Below are 20,653 nucleotides of genomic sequence, written 5' to 3' on the forward strand. Positions count from 1 at the left end.
ACTACAAATACACAATTGCGGGAAAATCCAACATATTATCCTTGTTTACTGAACTAGTGCATATAAATTAATAATGCATGGGCTAGTGTTGTCGAGCACGTGGAAGTCGCTCACTCTGACGCGTAACTCACGCGCTACAATACACTTCCGACAACACGGAAGTCGTGACGTTGCGCTGCTGAATGGAGGACTGACACAAACTTCACTCCGATCGTACAGTGACTTACAAAGTTTGCGAATTTTACAATGGCCAATTCTAGCGCGGACCCGACAACACTGTGCCTGTTTGATGTGGACGGGACTTTAACAGCAGCACGACAGGTGGGAGAATTAAAGCGGGAGGCTTGAGCTAGTCTTATGTACAGTAGGATAGATATAAATTAGGGCAGTAATAAGTATTGATGCATAATAATTCATTGCGAGAGGACAACTGCCTTTAAACCGAAACTGAGGCGGGGTGTAACTTAAATGAGTGAAACTGAATCTTAATAAGCGCGTTGTGATCTGATTGCAGTAACTATGCTACTACCTGAATGTAAATATGTTTGTATAAAGTCAAATATGTATTGCAAATGCAGTTTTGTGTGATAATACAAAATAAAAATATAGTGTTTTTAGTAGCACATCCTAAATGGTAGATGGTTGTCTATTGAAGATGACTTTCATTTTCCATATTATTTTAGACTGCTTGTGGGGTCAAACATAGTTATGGACTGACCTTTTAAACATCCTGGTGAATAAAACATTTTACAGTACAAGATAATTTAAATAAGCAGTTTGCTACCCTTTTGCCCCCATTGTCCATAGCAATATTCAAATGCCTTTTCTGGTTTTTCTCGATTCGCTGGATAAGAAGGAACGATTTAAAAATGTTTTACACATGATTTATGGCTTTTGATATTTCCTTTGATATGTTTAAGATATTTATGATATTTCTTGATATAATTAAAAGCTGTATATTTGTTATGAATTATGCCAAGATTCACACTTTAAAAATCACACTAGACTACTAGAAAAGCAGTTTTCCAAGCTGGTGCAAAATAATATGAATAAGATTTAAAAAAAAAAAAAAAAACATTTTTGCTTGTTGAAGTCATTTTGATTCCCCCTTTGCTGATTTGATCCCTGACTGATTGACATATGAAATAAAAGGTCTTAAGGTTGTATTTTAAGCCAAAAGTATAAGTACCTCTGTTTCTATGCTGATCTATGGAAGATTGTGCTTAGTAATTTATTTGCAGCAGTGTACATTTACTTTTGGCAAGTCAGTTTCTCTATAGGCAGTTTCTATTTAAATCACTTTGTTTTTTTTTTTTTTCAGAACAGCTATTTAATATTTCAATAGTTTAGAAAAAAGAAAACACACTTCGACCATTCAGCAGGGGACATTGTTAAACTAAATTTAACTAATAATTATGTATCACAATAATTACGTAACTTAATAATTTTTATATATATATATATATATATATATATATATATATATATATATATATATATATATATATATATATATATATACACACCTTTGGGGGTTGTTTGTTTTGTGTTTGGATGGAAGTAGTTACCCCTGTGAATGTTTTTGTCTTTAGAAAGCAACTCCTGACATGCATCAGTTTTTGAATGATCTCAGACAGCGAGTAAAAGTCGGGGTGGTCGGAGGATCAGACCTGGACAAAATTAAAGAACAGCTGGGTGATGATGGTGCGTATAACAATTATAAAACTCTGTTTAAATGCATGAACAAATACATGCACAAAACATTGTTTATTTATAGTGTTTTATGAGTACTTCAAATGTTTTGTATTCTTTACAGTTATTAATAGAGTGGATTATGTGTTTGCTGAGAATGGTTTGGTAGCATACAGGTTTGGGCAGCTACATTCTATCCAGGTAATTCTTAGTTTACTATTAAATAAGCTCTAGCAAATTATATTAGTTGCTTTTCCATTTTAATCTTTTTTTTTTCATTTCTTTTTCCCATTTAATCAGAATATTCAGGCATACTTGGGAGAGGAGGTTTTACAGGATTTTATCAATTTCTGCCTCAATTACCTTTCAAAGATAAAACTGCCCAAGAAAAGGTGAGGATATAACGTGGCATCTGTTATTGCATGTGGAAAATTTTTTTTTATAACTTTACTATAAAGTTGGTCAATATTTATTGTAATTATTATAGTTTATTTTAAATTTCATGTAGAAAATAATAGATAACAATGTTTATTGAGCAACAAATGGGCATATAAATGATTTCTGAAGGATCATGCGACACTGAAGAATGAGCTAACCATGCTGAAAATTCAGCTTTAACATCACAGAAATAAACTACATTTTAAAATGTATTAAAATAGAAAGGTTTTTAAAATTGTAATAATTTAAAGTATTTAATTTTATTCTATATTTTTGCACCTCTAACTTTATGCATATATAAGCGCCATCTTTTTCTTCTGCAAGCATAATATTTATGGTATTTCTACTTTCTATCTCGCAGAGGCACATTTATTGAATTCCGTAACGGAATGCTGAATGTCTCTCCAATTGGTCGAAGCTGCAGCCAAGAAGAACGAACTGAATTCTTTGAACTTGATAAGGTAATTTTTTTTGTAATTATCAATACAAACACAAACTAAAAATAACATGTACATTCATGCTGGAAAACCTATGCAGTTATTTATATACGTATGGTTCTAAAAAAATGACTTATTGTCTTTTAAATGGATGTCATTAAAGGTTGACTTTTCATTGACTTATCTTATTATGCAGAAGGAGAAAATCAGAGAAAAGTTTGTCTCTGTTTTAAGGGAAGAGTTTGCCGGGAGAGGACTATCTTTCTCCATTGGTTTGTAACAATTTAAGTACAGTAGATATGGTTGTACAGCCAGTAATATGTCTGTGTAGTATATATATATATATATATATATATATATATATATATATATATATATATATATATATATAAATAAATAAATGACATACTTCATAATATCTATGCTTTTTTCTGCAGGTGGGCAGATCAGCTTTGATGTGTTTCCAGAGGGATGGGATAAACGATACTGTCTGGGAATTGTAGAGAAAGACTCATACCAGTGCATCCATTTCTTTGGAGACAAAACTATGCCTGTGAGCACAGAAATTGACTACTAGACAATTTTAACTAGCAGCAGCATTGGCGTATTCATGCATGCGCTGCTGCATAAATTAAGCGGTTTTATGATTGTCTTTTTTCACACAGGGAGGAAACGATTATGAAATCTTTGTAGACCCCAGAACAATCGGTCATGAGGTCAAGTCACCAGAGGACACACAGAGGATCTGCAAGGAGCTCTTCTTCAGATCTGCCATCCAGGATGAAGTACAGTAGAATACAATCTCCAAGAACTGGGAAATTACGAATAGAAACCTTACTTGACTTATGCAAGCCATTATTGTCTTTGACGATTGTACCTCGTGACAGGTAAACCAGTACATAATGTTGATTTAATATGTAATCTGATATTAGTTACGAAGTTAAGAAACTGACTGGTGCTACAATCACTATATCTGAACTTCTGTGTCTTTAATCACGTCAAGATTAGAGTGTTATTAAACAATTTGGTCCAAATGTAAAGACAGATATCATTCAGTTATGACAGGATGGGTTTCATGAGATGTTACTGTACATGTTGTGTTATTGGTTGTTGTTTTTATATTTTTAAAGCGATTAATAACAACGGGTGTTTACTGGACTAAAATTAATGGTGAAGGTACTACAATTTAGGTCTCATAAGTAAGATTTTGTTTCAAATTACACTTAGACTTAAGTTCATTTTTCTGACTAGAAAACCAGTAGGTTTTATTTTTTGCTTGAGGTAATCTCTAGCCAATTAAGTGAATGAGCCAGTTTAGGTATATTTAACACATACAAGTCCAAAACTGCAAGGAAGAGTACTGTATATCTTCTGAACTAAACACATAAAAGGTGTAAATACATAGAAGATCTTATTTTTTATTTGAAACACATTAGAAAAAATAAAATTGCAATAACCTACTCACATGCACATTTTAGAATAATGAATAAAAGTATTTACTAAAGTAATATTTTCTGTTGTTTTTTTGTTACTGATTGCTTTTTGAAACCAAAAATTAACATTTTCACTTGAAAAATATTACATATTTCAAGATTTTTAAGTATAAAAAGTTTGATATGCTACTTAATCTGCCTATTAAATAACCACAAATGTCGCTTTTCCAAAAATATATTTCAAGGTTTGTACAATATTATTGTTTAAAAGGTATGACTGCTTTTTTCCTTTTTTTTTACCTGAAACACTTAATCTGTACAAGCTCTTTTTAAAGTCCATTATCAAACCTAAAATTATACAAAGCATATCCCAATTTATGATACACAAGACCATGTAACCGGACCAAGCCAAACGTTTTGAAGATCTAATATAAAATATAACAAAAATTGTTTGTTCTCATCCCAAGAAGAAGCAAAGTAGTCCAAAAGTCCTGTATTGCTGGTTAACGAATGGGCCGGTACGGAAAGGACATGGCAGCAGGATGGAAGGCGTGTGGAGAGAGAGAAGGGTGTGCGGCGTGGGCCGTTAGCGGGCGATGTGGGGACAGCGCTGGGTGTGTGGGGTGCGCCGACAGTACGGGGTGTGGGCTGTGTGGGGAGGGGAGGGCCGACTGGTGCGGGCTGTGGGGAGAAAGAGTGGAGGACCGACCCGGGTGGATGTGCGGGTACATGTTGGGCTGGAAGGGTCCGCTGTGAGGTGGAGGCTGCACTACTGGATCACGAGCTGACATCACAAAACACACTGTTACTAGCTCTCACAAAACAGACTGCAACACATTGTTTAAACACACTGTTACAAATGGGCCGTTTTACATATATTTGAGATAACATACTGTCAACAAATTACCAACAACTGTAGATAGTGATAGACTAATGTGGGTTTCTGAATGTGGGAATGGATGTTGGTACAGATATAGATTATCTATTAAAAAAAAAAATATTTATATATATTTTTACAGTGTACTAAGAAAATTCAGAAAACTAAAATTTTCTGAAGCTGGTTGCCTTAAAATTTTAAGTTGACACAATTTTTTATTTTTTACAGTGTACTAAGAAAATTACCAAGTACTGTATGCAGTGGAAAACCCACGAAAAGTGAGCTTTCCTGAATTGCGCCATGCCATGCCACACAGTGGAAAAGCACCAATGGACTATTAGAACAATGTCCTTACTAAGTTTCTGTGCCTTGATTATGTTAGAATCTTTGCTGTCTATGGGAGGGTCAGAAATCTCTCAGAATTAATAAAAAAATATCCTAATTTGTGTTCCGAAGATGAATGAAAGTGTTACTGGTTTGGAATTTTGTGATAGATGACAGAACTATACCTTTAAAATGGTCACAAATCATTCAATATTATTTTATTCAAATCAGCATGATCAGGTTTCATGTGATCATAGACTTACTTGTTGTGGGGAAGTCTGGAGCACAGAGTCCGTAGGTCCTCTAAGGGATAAAACGCATGACAGGAAATGACACCACTGAAATGCTGCTCTTTTCAGTTCAAAACCCAAACAGGGATAGAGCAAAAACTACTGGGCATGCATACATCAATACTGTGTAATTTTTCTCACCCTCTACAACAATAATTACTGTGTTTGCATTATTGTAAGGGGTAGGTGCAGATGTTAAAAACAAATAATCTAATGGGTGGAAAATATAATTTATTGTTAGCTGTATTGTTTTGCTGTATCCCTTCTAGCCACAACCCCCAAACAGGCCAGAATCAATTAAGCATCACTTACCTCTGGCACACAGAAGAGCTCCTGTTGCCATGGCGACCTGAAGAGCTTGCGCCAGCCTATCCAGTGCTAGCTGGATATGATTGGCAGCAGGGAGGGACATGAGCTTCTCGCACAGACGGCTGACTTCCTCTACCAGCGTGGCAACAGACTCCACAGGAAGCACAGCCAGTCGACCAATCAAATTCTGTTCCGTCAGGTGGACCTGCAAGAGTTAAAGTACAAACACATATTATAATGCTGAATGGAATCCTTAAAGCCATACAAAGTTGCAAGAAATACAACACCTGCAGCATTAGAAAGACTTGAAGAACGCTCAAGTGTAATTTAGAGTACAGCTCTTCGTATGCTGTGCCTTTTTCATTTTCTCCATGGCCATTGGTCAAAGCTGACTTGCGGCCTCTCTGATAGGCTAACGGAGCTTTCACGCACCACCGGAGCAGACCCAAAAGAGGCGTGATCTCAAGGCAGCCTAATGGCAGGCTGGAGTTTAGGGGCGTGTTGATAAAGGTGAGGAGCAGCAGTCTGGGATCTTCTGTGATCCAACCAACCAGCATCTCCAAGAGCGCAGGGGGCGGAGTCAACTCATCTGCAAGCAGCAACATCGAACATATCATGTATAATTTTATAAGTAATATACTTATAGTATTTATACAAAATAGTGTAATATTTTATATTAACTAATAACAACATTGGATACACTCAATACTTTCTAATATGCACTACATAACAAATCGAGTAGACAGGTATTTATTTGTATCAAGTTTGGTGACATGCAACCTGGTACCTGAGGAGAAGTCGTAAAGAGCCGTTATTGCGGTGATGAGCTGACAACAAAAGCGAGGACTGGCTGAACAGATGTTTTGCAGGGTAGAGATGGCACATGGCACCAGTGTGCAGTAATCATCCATCAGCACCTGAGCCAAACGCACACACCACGCAGAGTGTGTGCGCTACACAACAACGTTTTGAAAGCTGTCAGATTCACCCATTTTTGGCTTATAAATAAAAACCGATCTCTTTCTTTTGCATACAGAAGCATATATTAAAATATAACAAATGCTACCATGATGTAAAAATACAATACTCGAATTAAATATTATTTTTAAGTATAGAAAAATGTTTGCATTAGTGTAATGCTTTATTTTCTGTTATTGTTAATTAAAAGTACTGCTATTAAAAATAATTCATTCAAATAAGGTTGAAAATATAATAGTCGATATAAAATGTAAAATGCTGCCTTTAATTTAAACACCAAAATAACTAAAACAAATATTAAAAATCAAAAAATAATACAGAAAATATTAAAATGGAAGGAAATTATTATTACTATACTGTAATAGTACTAAATAATACTACAATTGTTGTGATAGTTTTTGCACACAGAGTCTGAAATATGTAATAAATGCAACCTCACGGTGTGTCAATCACGTTTACACGTCTAAAAACAATTGTGGATCAGGTTCGATGTTCTGTGTTTTCGCATCCAAAGCAAGCATTTTGATAGGAAAGGATGAGGAATACTGAAAAAAACGCATTGAAACATTTCAGACTCACTGTGCAAAGACCATCAAAACAAGCATTCTGATCCAGTTATCTATTACATTCAGTTCACTTGCTCTATATAAAACATAAATTAACATTTAAACAGGTAATAAAATGAAAGTAAACACACCTGTAGCCAAGTAGCTGCACATTCTAGTATGGGCACCCGGCACACGGCTATGGCCATTGAAACTAGCTTCCCAAGCATGGCCATGCGGCTCTCATCAGCCTTGTTGCCTTGAAGACTGAAGAGGGCAGAGAAAATGATCTGTCGGATTGCGTCTTTGCTCTGTTCCTGGAAGTAACTGCACATGATCTCCAGCAGCTGCAATTCCTGAACGCAGCTCATTCTCTGGATCGAACACAACACATAGGTCAAATCAGCTGACTTCAAAATCAGCTTTGCAGGAATAAATTACACTTTAAAATATATTACAGTAGAACCCATTTCAAACAATCAAATGGTATTTACCACCACACAGGTTTTACTTTCGGCCCAACCAGTTCCTCACCTTAGGCTGGATGTTCCTGTCTTTAGAGACGTGAAAGATGAACTCCTCCACCAGATCCACCGTGCTCTTCTCTAGTCCAGGCGTGGGGCCCGTGGAGCTCTGCAGGGCGCTGCCCAGTGAGATGTCCAGATGATACAGAACCTCTTTAGCCGCGCTCAGCGGATCACGCCGCAGCAATGCATGCCGGATATCACTCATCTCTGCTCTGGAGGAGAAACTGTATCAAATACAAGCAAGGGAAATGAAAAACATTAATGAGTAATTAACAATAAAAACAACCAAAACAACCAAAATATATCATTATGCGTATCGTTTCTGGACATGCATAATGGTAATAATTGTTATTTTGGACATGTGTCATGGTAATACAATTTTTTTTGGACATGCATTATTGTAAAACCACAGATTTTTGACATTTACCATGTTGTTGGGATAATACTAGAACAAAACAAGGTATATTTGACTTTCCTAGCGTGTATCCGGTGATGTTACAGTACTGATACCGTACTATTTTGTTGGAAGGCGTGTCATATACAAAATAGTGTCGTATTGAAACACTTCTTATTGAATTATGAGTGTGTTGATGAGGGAAAACGGTCAATTAGTACACCTAAATAATTAACAAAAAGCGCCTAACATTGTCTGAAGCGATGCCGTAAACACAGCGCGACTGCTGCATCACCGGTTTCTTTAAACGTTTTCACGGTTCACACTACATACATATTCATACTCAAAACACCCTTACCTGGTTAAATAATTAGACTCGTTACATTAACTTCTCTCAATCTGCAAATGTATATCGCTCATAACTGACAATGTGAAAGTTGCTCATCATAAAATAACTACGGAACCCCATAAAGGACATCGTTTACTCGCTTGCGTAAAGAAAAGCGCGGCTGATCAGCGCCTCCTGCGTACTGGAGATAACGAACTATACGAAACATTATTTTTGCTTGTTTTTTTTTTTTTTTTTCATCTAATTCAATGACATTCAGATATTTAATTCTTGACTCCAAACAACCTACTTTTTAAAAACCATGATATATTTGAAAATGAACTAAACATCAAACAGTTAATAATGTTTAGTTTAGTTTAGTATGACCATTATAGTCTTTACTAATATTTGTGTGTGTGTGTGTGTGTGTGTGTGTGTGTGTGTGTGTGTGTGTGTGTGTGTGTGTGTGTGTGTGTGTGTGTGTGTGTGTGTGTGTGTGTGTGTGTGTGTGTGTGTGTGTGTGTGTGTGTGTGTGTGTATATATATATATATATATATATATATATATATATATATATATATATATATATAACACACATATACACATACATTTACATATATATAAATATATATATATTTATTATTATTATTATTATTATTATTATTATTATTATTTCTGTTTATTTTTGTCTTTTTAGTTTTGTTACTGTAGTACATCAGGTTAAATACAAAAAGATAAATATATATTAGGGGTTTTCAATAGCTGAAATAAAAAAATACAAGTTCGTATGTATTTCATTTTATTTAGCATAATGTATATTTTCCTCAAATCAGCAACTTTTTTAGTTTTAAGCACTTTTCCTATGAGTCTAATAAGTCAAAAAACCACAGTTACATTGAATTTATATATAGTAGTCATATATAGTTTTTGATCCACTTCAAAAGTTTACTAGTGAATGGTTCATTTGAATCAATCAACACTAGGAGGCGCTATTTTACTCCTAATTATGGCTACTTTGTAGTGTGTTTTAGCGCCACCCCGCCGGCTCTGTGACGGGACAGCAGCAGACTCTCTCCGGCTTCAGTGTGAGCCTCATCCTGCTCTCTTCAACTTCACATCCAGAGATCACGAGCGGCCGGCAGCATGACCATCAACACACTCAGTCAGGACGGAGTGCAGCGGCAGCAAATGCCCTGTCTGACCAAGGCAAGTCCCACAAACGACTTTCAATTAGCTCTAATAATCATTCATCTGCTGCAGAACAGAAACCAAACAGGGCTTAGTAAACCTTGTCGCCTGTAAGACACGGTATAGAGACTTTATTGAAATGAACATTACTGAAAATGTGGTGGAGACGAAACTAAAGTTTATTTGTGAGTAAATAGAGTGAATTTGCTACTTATATAACTGATTTATATAACTGGATTTCTTAAACATAAATAATCCAACGAATCATCCCACTATTCCTGTTATGCTTGTTTATTGCATTAATGTTTTTGTTGCTTTTTTTTAACAATTATTAATTGATACATTTTCATGAGAATGTAAACATTGTTATAATGTTTAAAGGCATAGTACACTCAAAAATGAAAATTCTGTCATCATTTACTGACCTTTTTTTTTTTTTTTTTTTTTTTTTTAAAAAGGGCAGTTTTGGGGGAAATTCATAAAGGTTTGGAATTACTCGACGACAGAATTTTCATTTTTGAGTGAATAATTCTTTTAGCTTCAGTAATAAAGATTTCGTGGTGCGTCCTGTTTTTTTATCTCTTTATTGTAAATAGCCTTATTATAATTTATTTATTATACTAATTTATTTTTTATTCAAGAGTAACATTTATTTATTTGTTTATAGAAGTACCTTTTTACGTCACATTTCTTTACGCATTTTTCACAATGTTAACTTTTGCACGGTTCGCAAGTGCTTGTGTGGTGTGATAAATGAATATTTAAAAGTGCTAATATTTCACATGTGCCCGCATACAGATGGAGCGCATGATCATATCCATGCAGGACCCTGATATGGGCATCAAGTTGCGCAACCAGCGTCTGCTCATCACGGTCATACCACACGCAATGACTGGTGAGTCCCTCTCTTTCTCTCCGTGACCGCATCAAACACTCGCTCTCTCCTGATAATCCCAAATGGACACGAGTGTTCGGTGTATTTTCCAGCCTCTGACATGTTATGGCACGATTAGAGAGACAGCTGAGGCACGGCTAGAATAGTTTCCCACTGTAGAAGTAGTCTGCATTTAACAGCAGAGTATCCGTGCGTATCTCGGAAAGTCTTGAGTGCGTATGAGGACAGCGAATCGATGGAAGCTTGCGCAGTGAAATTAGACTCCTGTGTGTGCTTTCGGTCTCTGCGCTCATTTTTCTTGCTATTAATTAGTCTAACAGTGCATGTTTTGCGCCTGCACTTGCCTCTCAGAGGACGCCGGGTTACGTGCGAATGAACAAATGACTTTCTTCAGCAAATTAAAGATAAATACAGAGACACTTAAAGGAACGGGTCACCCAAAAATGACAGTCTCCGGGTGAATCCTCTGGCTTTGCACGATTTGGACGAGTTCGTTTCTTCATCAAATCAAATTTGTAGAAATTTTGCGTTATATCGCTTGCCCATCCTCTGATGTGAATGGGTGCCGTCAGAATACGAGTCCAAATAGCTGATAAAAAAATCATTATCTATAACTTATTTGCTCAACTCCAGTCCAAAAATAAAGAAAAAGAAAACTCTCTTTGTTTTTTTTAATTTCAGGTCATATGCACAAATCAGTCACCGCTTACAAAGGAAAACAGTTTAAACACAAATATGTTGGTGGATTTTGATGTGAGAGATTGACTTTTTCCCTGAAGGAACCGTTATTATACATTATGGGCTATTTTGGCCAGAAATGCCACGTTGTTCAGCTTTTTACTTTATAAGACATTAACGGCACCCATTTACTTCAGAAGACACATTTGCAAGCAAGTTGTGTAATGTTTTTTTCTGATACAGCGTGCTCATGCTGACAGTAATATCCTATTTCATACAGGTGTAGACATTGTTGAATGGCTGATTAAGAAGTTTTCTATTTCTGATGAAGGTAGGACATATTATTATGTATTTCAATTCTTCGTCTTTGATACACGGTATTGGAATTGCATTTGCAAAGTGGCAGCAACTTTTTCATGGACAAGCACAATTTGTGTGTTTATGAAAGTGATACGTTTAAAATGAAGTTTAAAAAGTGCTCATAAACTGCCTTGTAGCTCCAGCATGACTTCAGAGCGCGTGCATGTCGGAGCCTGCGTGTGTAATAATTTCCATTCTATCTGCTGTGGTGTATTTCTTGGAGTTTTCCAGTCACCTGTGTGCGGTTTATATAAAGTGTTCTCCAGAGACAACATTATCCTCCATGTGCCGTCCAGAGGGACTTCAAAACACACACACACACACACATACAACAATTGGGAGCATATGAAAGTCGCTTTAAATTAAAGTCAGATTTTATGTTATGTAAGCAGAGTGGTGTGCGAGATTTTTAATAATAAATGCACAAATGTCACACTCTCAGAAAACAGGCTGCATGGTTCAGAAAAGCCCTAATAAACAAGTAATGCTGCACCCAGCTGTGTCTGGAATAAACAAGACTCCAGAGAGTTTGGGAGATCTGTGCACTGCAATGAGGGAACACCTTGTGTAAGCAACCACTAGATGAAATGTATGTATTCTCAAATCATCTACTACTGTTTTAGTTAAAGGAAAAAATATATACCCTCAAGTCCTCCCAAACCCGTATGAGGTTTTTCTTTTCCTGAACAGAGCAAAATGAATTTTGCGGAATGTTGGTAACCAAACTGTTGACGGTACCCATCGACTTTCATAGTATGAAAAACAAAAAATGGTCAATGGCGGGCTTCAACTTTTTGGTCTCCCAAATTCTTCAGATTATCTTTTCCTAATTAACCTAAATAATACAAAGACTATTGGATGTATGTAGTATGGTGCATGGAAAAAACTATAAATAATAAATCATTTTACTAGCAATTTCTGAGTAAAAATGTGTTCAAAATAACAATTCCACATCAGTTTTTTAATGTAAATCTTTGGATTTATTTTTAAAAAGATTTACTTGTATCAGAAATATTTACATTTCTATCTTTTATTATTTTAATTTTTTTTTTGTACTTGTGCAGTTGTATATTATGTATATGAATATTTGTCTCATCTTTATTTAGAGGCATTGCACGTAGGACAGCTCTTTGTAAAGTATGGATACATTTATCCTTTAAAAGAGCCAAGAAACCTTATTCTAAAAGCTGATGATTCACCATATCGCTTTCAGGTATTTATATGTGCACAATATTTCTATGAAACCCAATGCCGTACCAGTGGCTTCTAAATGTCAAAAACGTCATTAATCTGTCTTTATCAGACTCCGTATTACTGGATGTCGACACGCTGGCCTTCTTCAGAACTGGACTATGGTGAGATCTAACTTCCCATGCTTCTAAACCAAAAAATATTTATCAAAAATGTTCTGCCAAACCAAAATACATTCGCTTCAATACATAAGGAGATCATTTGCATCATTATGCATGGATTTATATATGTTTTAGCAATCTACTTGGCTAAGAAGAATATCCGAAAACAAGGAGAACTAATTGAGTATGAAAAGGTATGTAGGTCACATGGTCACTCCATACAGCGTACACACAAAGCCATCTGTTCATTTCTCAATCTCTGTATTTGTTAGGAGTGCTATAATGCTTTACATAAACGTATCAACCACACCTGGGACTTTGTTGTGATGCAGGCTAGAGAGCAGCTCAGGTAACTATCCTTTTCCATTACTAAACATGCACACACACACACACACACACACACACACACTTAATGCTCCCTTCGACCTATTACATGGTTGTCCTCTATTGCCTACTTTATAATAGTACCGTATAAAAATAAATGGAAAAGTATTTTCTAGCATAAAATGGACCTATTACTAAAATAACTACTTATTACTAAAATAAATCACTTTTTTTGTCATTTTAGTATATTGTTTTCATACAAAATATTTGTAAATCATTTTAAATCAAGTAAATGCTACCAATAGGTACAGCCATGTAAATAAATATTTCAATATTCGTAGGTGAAAGTGTCTATATATTTTGATATACACAACAACAAAAAATAAACTATACTTAGCTCAACATTAGCATATTTTTTTTTACTTTGGCCAATTAAAATCTTAAAGAAGATTAACAAATCTTACTGTAACTTTTATTCATTATTTCATTATAGTAAATTGAAAATAAACCATTACCTAATACAAAATTTTTGATTTTCACTTTTTACCTTCATATACTTAAAAAATTGTTATTATAATCATTTTATTATATTTATTAAATTTGATTAATAAAAAGCATATACACATATTACAAATAAGCTAATTAAATGAAAAAACCATAACAAAATTACTAATATTTTAATTTAAATTAAGACGAAAATTGAAAATAATTTATAATATAACAGCAACAAAAAAGGGCATGAAAACAGCAGAATTCTACACTCCTTTGCAATTTAAGCAATTCTTCATGGCATACAAATAATTGATATAGCTCTAAATGTTTTAAACTCAAGTTTTATGCCCTACTAAATATTAAGCATATTTTCGATGGTTGAAAAAAAATCAATAATAAATGTTTTTCTAAGGGTTGTTGTCTAGAGTTTCTTTACGTCTGTGTACATTTCCCTCATTAGGCTAGTTTTCTTGTGTTTAAGGGCATCAAAACAGCGTCGAAAAGCAGATCGTATCGTGCTGGAGTGTCAGGAACAAGCTTTCTGGCTGGTCAACAGACCTCCTGTAAGTCCCGAACACTACCAACGCAAAACACTGACAAAACACACCATGGCAATACTTACACCACGGCATTGAAGGACTTTTGGAGTACTGCCATCAGGGTTGTCATATTTGTCGGTTCATGAATTAAATAAATACAAGTAAAATACTGCGTATCACCTTTCAGAAATGCGATATAGAAATTCAAAGCATGCCAAATGCATCAGCAAGTGTACGATGCTTAAGCAGGGACAACATCTGTGCCCATCTGGCACATACCTTCATGTCTGTATCCAGACTCTGCTTATGAAATATTCAGCCAGTCAGTTAAAAGCATTGCAAAGCAGAGGAAAAAGGGGGAAGGGGACAGAGCAAGAGAACTGGAGAAAGGGAGGGCAGATAGTGGCAGAAGAAAAGGAGAAATAGAGTGGAACACAGTGGTGCCTTTAAAACACACACACACACACACACACACACACAAGTGCAAAGGATATGCATTGCTTAACATGAGCTTAAGTGTCATGATGGGTGAAATAATAGTAGTGAACTGGAAGGACTGTGTGTGTGTGTGTGTGTGTGTGTGTGTGTGTGTGTGTGTGTGGTATATCTCTAATGGTTCCATCTTTTGGGGCTGAGCGCTTAAGAGGATATTCTATTACTAAGTGACTATGTGTGTTTTAGTGTATGTGTGGCTCTGTGTGTGTGTGTGTGTGTGTGTGTGTGTGTTTGTGTGTGTTACTCCTGCACTAGGCCATTTTGATGAGGAATCCAGTTGATGATTTAATCTGGCATGGATTTAGAGACCATTTCATTCCTGTATTGTCACTGTGTGTGTGTGTGTGTGTGTGTGTGTGTGTGTGTGTGTGTGTGTGTGTGTGTGTGTGTGTGTGTGTGTGTGTGTGTGTGTGTGTGTGTGTGTGTGTGTGTGTGCTGTTCTGTTTCTGTGAAAATGTAGTAAATCCACCTGCCAGACATTACTGGGATTTGGGTTAGTTTAAAAGCCTGTAAATACAAGGCTTCAAAAATATTTATACATTCTGTAGATAATAGTCTACAGTTATATATCAGTAGTAAATATTTTCTTTGAAAAACATATAGTCATTTTTTTTTATTTTAAGTAAAATATATATTTTGATCACTTCTGGTGAAAAGAGCATCAACATTTGAAGGTTGTGTATTTCTTCTATAATTGTAAAAAAAAAGAAACAAATCGCTGAAAAAAAAATGTAAACAATTTTTAAAATCAGAAATTGCTAATCATTGTCACAAATAATTACACAACAATAACAAGCAACACACTGAACCAAACATGGAGTTTTCAAGTAGAAAGACTGCTTGTAAATGATGTTCCAGTAATCTTGAACATTTTACAGTGTAGATTGAAGTATATGAATTCATTGAAGAATTTTATTGATGTCCAGCAAGTAGCAGGGTTAGATTAGGCTTGTATGTAAACATAACCATAAAATGTGTATTTATAATTAAGAAATACGTGATTAAAATACTTTTGTGAAAACTGAAGATTAATATTATTATTATTATTATTATTTTATTTTTACACCAATTGGCATTTTGGAGTCAAATCTTTTGTAACATGGAAAACATACTGTACCAACATGAATACAGATATCACATTTCTAAGAGCTTGGCCCATGCATTTCATAATAAAAATCGTATTTTTCCTTGATCTATAAATCTCCTTATGACCTCATTTTCAGCCTGGTATGCTGGACAGTATAGATCATGGACCGGAGAGAAGAACCATGAACACACGAGTGCAGCTGGTCAGTGAACTGACCACCACAACACAACTAACCACATGCACAACAACACATAATCCACACACACACACACACACACACGTTTCAAAAATATATCAACGAACATTCATGTTCAAGCATCATCTACAGCTTTTTTCTCTTTATTTCTGTTTTTTGTATCATGCATCCTTATTCAAGTAAGTAATCTCTAAAACACTGCCTCATTTCCTGCCGTCATTTCATTCCATTAAAAGATGAGAAAGTGTAGTTTTAATAGCAACTTTTTAGGATAGCTGATCTTTTTTGATGATATTTTGTCATTTGAAAATTTCAGAAAAGAATGCAGAATTCTACAAAAAAGAGGTAAGCGATTTGAAGGGCAGGTGTTTGCCCTATTAATAGATATGTATTATTTATGTACATTAAATGATAATAATTATGATGATTTTATGCGTTTATAAATAGCATATATGCAAGAAAATTGAGAAAAGCTTTAAAACGACATGATTCCAATATCTGTAATAATATTTATTTCAAAAAGAATAATTAGATGACTATACATATTTCTTTTTTCTTATGCAGCACATACTATACTCTGAAATATTAACATATTTACTTACAGTTATACTTGCTTTTCTGTTTTTATTGGAAACAACTTTAGATTGAACATAACAGGATAAGCCTGGCAAGGAATCGTGTAAAGTCCTCCATTTGCCTTGAGAGGTACTCTGTGTGTGTGTGTGTGTGTGTGTGTGTGTGTGTGTGTGTGTGTGTGTGTGTGTGTGTGTGTGTGTGTGTGCGTGTGTGCGTGTGTGCGTGTGTGCGTGTGTATGTGTGTGTGTGGGTGTGTGTGCATGTGTGTACTCTGCTGAAATCTAGTCTCCAGGCTAGAGCTAATGGACTGTCCTAAAAGTATCTTTTAAAAAGAACTCTTACCATAACCCTTTGTGATAGCGTCGTGTGTGTGTGTGTGCTCGCGCAGTTATGTTAAGTACTGTGAGCAGTACCAGCCCCACGACCCCATAATGCAAGGATGTCTTCCCAGCAACCCCTGGATCACAGATGATATCATGTTTTGGAACATGAATTCTGAAACGTGAGCGGCAGGATTACACATTAATAATCATTTTACACTAAAGTACACTGTTGTTGTGTCTGAAGGTCAGTAAATGTTCTGCTTGTCTGTGTCTTGCTGGAATAGAGTGACTGTGCCGACTAAACTGCGTGTGGAGCGCTGGAGCTTCAGCTTCATGGAGCTGCTCAACGACTCAATGGGAAGAAAAGAGTTTCTCACTTATTTGGAGAAAGAATTCAGCGGTATACCCATGCACAGATACAAATACACTATATATAGTCGTATATTGTAATTATAAACCGGATGAACGGTACTGTGTTGGTTTCATGGTGCAGTAATAGCACAAGATAGTAGTAAATTATTACATAGATACAGTATATAGTGTAGTAAATACTGAATAAATGTAGGGAAATAATTAATTTGACAAATGCTTAATCGGTTTTGGTCAAATTCATTTGTTTTGCTAATAAATGGCGCCATCTGTTTGGGTTGTATAGAATAACAGTGTGAAAAAACAAAGCTAAACAACAGTGAGCAAAATATTTTTTGTTATTTCCAATTATAGTTGCATTACTTAAGCTATTTTAGACAAGTGTTAATTATAATAAATATACAGGGTAATTGAAATCTGTTCATCTAAATGAATCTGATGAATCATTTAGTTACTGTGTCAAAAAAGCTTAATTAAATATTTTAAAATGCATGTCAGACATTTAAAAAGGATTTGGTATGGTCGTATATTGGCCACATTAAATGACTATCAGCTGTTCTCTGATACTAAATAATAATCTCCATGTATAAATGGAATTTATATAAATAAATAACATGGAATTTTGCACCGCTGTGGTACTTTTGCAGTATTTTTTTTAGTTTAAATCTCTCTTTATATAAACCTCTTTCATTTTAACCTAGTTCTGAGGAGCGTCCCAAAACTGTCGTTCTCTTCTGTACTTTTGGAGCTTTAATAGATTCCATTTTTATCCTTCTGCACACTCTGTATATATGAATAATGTAACAAGTTTTCGTGTTCCTCTCTCTCATCCCTTCCTTCTCATTATCTTCTTTTGTCCCCTTTTCTCTGTGTTTCTCTCTCGTTCCCCTTCTTGGTTTCTCTCGTGTTATCAGCGGAGAACTTGTGTTTCTGGCAGGCCTGTGAAGACGTTCGTCACGGCGAGACTGCAAAAATCCCAGAGAAAGTGGATGAGGTTTACAAGTATGACCTTAATGTTTTATACATGCAACAACATAAAAAAAACATTTATAAGGTTCTTTAACTTTTTATTCATAAGAAAATGTACCATGTTTTCCGAAAAATATTTGCTTTGCTATCACAAAAAACCCTATATGCTATAATAATTCAGTAAGTATGTACTGCACTGTATGTACTTAATCAAGTTTCTCAACACCTCTAGTTTGTGATTTGTTTTGTTGAACCTTGTAACTGATCTCCATTATAATCTATCAGGCAGTTCCTGGCTCCTGGTGCAAGCCGCTGGGTGAATATTGACAGCAAGACCATGGAAAAGACCCTGGAAGGACTCAAGCGTCCCCACCGTTTTGTCTTGGATGATGCTCAAATGCACATTTACTTCCTCATGAAAAAGGTATAATGTTCACCTCGTTGATCAAATGCTAAATGCGCAAAAATATATAGTACTTTGCCGTTAAGCATCGGAAAGAAGTTTGGTGCATGTCAATGCTACATTTATTTGGTCAAAAATACAGTAAGTACAACAATAGTGTGAAATACTATTACAATTTAATTTTATATTTAAAGTAATTTATTCCAGTGATGTCAAAGTTGAACATTCAGCATCATTACTTCGGTCTTTAGTGTCACATGGCCCTTCAGAAATCATGCTTATGTGCTGTATAGTTATTTTAGGAAAACGTGATACATTTTTTCAGGATTCTTGACTAAAAAGTTCAAATAACAGTTTATGGTTAATCATTAGGCAGCTCTTATTTGAGTCTTTGTTGACAAAATCTATATTTGTGTACTTAGTTTTTTTAGGTATATATAAATCAGCACACATACAATATATAATTTTGAAAATATTTGTGTATATATGGTACATTTTATATATTTATATTAATATAAATTTATAATAAATATTTTTTTCTTAAATAAATACATGCATGTATTTGTATTTATATATACACTCATATATTATGAAAACAAGAATCTTTATTTTGGATGCAATTAAAATCACAATTATTAGTTTGAGAGCACTAGTTAAAATACAGATTTTTAATTGTGTTAAAAAAAATATTGCGTTCATTTTGATCAGTTGAATGCGTACTTGCTGAACAAAACCATTCATTTCTTTTAATAAAATCATAATATGAATGTTAAAAATATGTGAAAAGATCCTGTCAGTGTTCAACAAATGTCTTTTGTGTTTCTTTGTAGGATTCTTACCCTCGTTATCTCAAATCTGAACTGTACAAGAACTTATTAGCCAGAGCTATAGTACCACAGGAGACTAAGAAAAGGTAAAAGCCTAAGACACGTCTATATTGCTTGGCTTGCGGAAGAAAAGATGTCTTATCTGTGTTTTTCTGTGTGTATGTCCAGTGTTTTCCCGTTCATGCGTCGTCAGCGTCACTCCAGCCCCTCGCCTGCCCTCGCCACCCAAACAGCAGAGGATGATGGGAAGGCAAAGAACTCTAACGCTGTCAAAAACAATTCTGGAACGGCATCCCGGCTTTAAACACGCACACTGCTTTTTTTTGTGCTGTTATATTACCTAACACAGTTGTAAGTGGCATCTGCGTTGCTTCCCGTTGTGCTCTACAAAGCAGATATTTCAGAATATAACTAAAGGTCATTATTTAATGAGAGTGCTTGATTCCACTGTTCACATTTCTCTATATGATACGTAGAAATACAGCTTTCCATCCATTTTAAAGACACTATTTATGACGTAGCAATAATGCCGTAAGACTTCAGATACATTATCAGCTTTCACCTGTTCCATGGATGGCGTTTATGTCACTTGCCTTTTTCACACATTTGTCATGTTTTTAATGTATTTATTTGATAATAAAATGTTCCTTTCTGCTATAAATGTACTATCGTTTTTTTTGTTTTTACATATATTAGCATCGCATAATATAACAGTGCTACAGTGAATACTTAAATGGACAGGATGGAATGGGTACATCTGTAGTAAATTTGTAAATCTGTACAGTAAATTTAAATTTAGATTTTAAATTTACAGTAAATTTAATTTAACTTTAATCTCTATCTATCCAGCATACGATCCTTATAAAAAAATGTCAGTATAAATGGTATCAACATAAAATCCCAAAAGCATTGTCAAGTACCAGGATGCCTTTAAAAAAAAAAAAAAAAAAAAAAAAAAAAAACTGTGATGGAGTGAGTAAAATATGGTGTAATTTTATTTTTTGGGT

General features: G+C 34.9%; 3 protein-coding genes across 4 annotated transcripts; 2 read left to right on the top strand and 1 right to left on the bottom strand.

The window, feature by feature from the left end:
* The first annotated feature begins 138 nt into the window (after window positions 1-138).
* pmm2 (phosphomannomutase 2) lies at window positions 139-4,075 on the top strand. The gene is made up of 8 exons (XM_043241235.1): window positions 139-321; window positions 1,593-1,704; window positions 1,817-1,893; window positions 1,993-2,084; window positions 2,492-2,591; window positions 2,764-2,839; window positions 3,005-3,120; window positions 3,233-4,075. Exons 1-8 carry the CDS (start codon window positions 247-249, stop codon window positions 3,359-3,361), a joined length of 777 nt encoding a protein of 258 aa, XP_043097170.1. The 5' UTR covers window positions 139-246; the 3' UTR covers window positions 3,362-4,075.
* Window positions 4,076-4,221: 146 nt separating this feature from the next.
* Window positions 4,222-8,737, bottom strand: c1h7orf26 (chromosome 1 C7orf26 homolog). The gene is made up of 9 exons (XM_043236570.1): window positions 8,603-8,737; window positions 7,858-8,074; window positions 7,476-7,697; window positions 6,588-6,753; window positions 6,088-6,389; window positions 5,804-6,005; window positions 5,465-5,504; window positions 5,123-5,211; window positions 4,222-4,784 (listed from the first exon to the last, which is right to left on the bottom strand). The coding sequence occupies exons 2-9, from the start codon at window positions 8,053-8,055 to the stop codon at window positions 4,504-4,506; spliced, it is 1,500 nt and encodes a 499-aa protein (XP_043092505.1). The 5' UTR covers window positions 8,056-8,074; window positions 8,603-8,737; the 3' UTR covers window positions 4,222-4,503.
* A 908-nt stretch (window positions 8,738-9,645) lies between these two features.
* Window positions 9,646-20,295, top strand: rgs11 (regulator of G protein signaling 11). Of its 2 annotated transcripts, none has more exons than XM_043251225.1 (17): window positions 9,646-9,779; window positions 10,560-10,656; window positions 11,615-11,665; window positions 12,801-12,907; window positions 12,998-13,049; window positions 13,182-13,240; window positions 13,319-13,395; window positions 14,344-14,425; window positions 16,120-16,185; window positions 16,501-16,524; window positions 16,823-16,884; window positions 17,144-17,257; window positions 17,363-17,478; window positions 18,362-18,449; window positions 18,702-18,840; window positions 19,650-19,732; window positions 19,815-20,295. In XM_043251225.1, exons 1-17 carry the CDS (start codon window positions 9,717-9,719, stop codon window positions 19,948-19,950), a joined length of 1,416 nt encoding a protein of 471 aa, XP_043107160.1. In that variant the 5' UTR covers window positions 9,646-9,716; the 3' UTR covers window positions 19,951-20,295. The 2 variants fall into 2 exon arrangements, with proteins under 2 accessions (XP_043107160.1, XP_043107167.1); XM_043251232.1 differs by lacking the exon at window positions 9,646-9,779 and adding an exon at window positions 12,137-12,283 and having other exon boundaries at window positions 10,576-10,656.
* The last annotated feature ends 358 nt before the right edge of the window (window positions 20,296-20,653 follow it).

This window comes from Puntigrus tetrazona, chromosome 1 (genome assembly GCF_018831695.1).
Source record: "Puntigrus tetrazona isolate hp1 chromosome 1, ASM1883169v1, whole genome shotgun sequence".
NCBI lineage: Eukaryota > Metazoa > Chordata > Actinopteri > Cypriniformes > Cyprinidae > Puntigrus > Puntigrus tetrazona.

Coding starts and splice junctions, on each gene's coding strand:
- pmm2 (XM_043241235.1), top strand. CDS start 247: ATGGCCAATTCTAGCGCGGACCCGACAACACTGTGCCTGTTTGATGTG. Junction 1,894..1,992: donor GGCAGCTACATTCTATCCAG/GTAATTCTTAGT, acceptor CCATTTAATCAG/AATATTCAGGCATACTTGGG. Junction 2,085..2,491: donor ATAAAACTGCCCAAGAAAAG/GTGAGGATATAA, acceptor TCTATCTCGCAG/AGGCACATTTATTGAATTCC.
- c1h7orf26 (XM_043236570.1), bottom strand. CDS start 8,055: ATGAGTGATATCCGGCATGCATTGCTGCGGCGTGATCCGCTGAGCGCG. Junction 6,754..7,475: donor GTGCAGCTACTTGGCTACAG/GTGTGTTTACTT, acceptor GTTGTTGTGTAG/CGCACACACTCTGCGTGGTG. Junction 4,785..5,122: donor TCCACTGCATACAGTACTTG/GTAATTTTCTTA, acceptor TTGTGATGTCAG/CTCGTGATCCAGTAGTGCAG.
- rgs11 (XM_043251225.1), top strand. CDS start 9,717: ATGACCATCAACACACTCAGTCAGGACGGAGTGCAGCGGCAGCAAATG. Junction 16,885..17,143: donor TCCTCCATTTGCCTTGAGAG/GTACTCTGTGTG, acceptor GTGCTCGCGCAG/TTATGTTAAGTACTGTGAGC. Junction 17,258..17,362: donor TGGAACATGAATTCTGAAAC/GTGAGCGGCAGG, acceptor TTGCTGGAATAG/AGTGACTGTGCCGACTAAAC.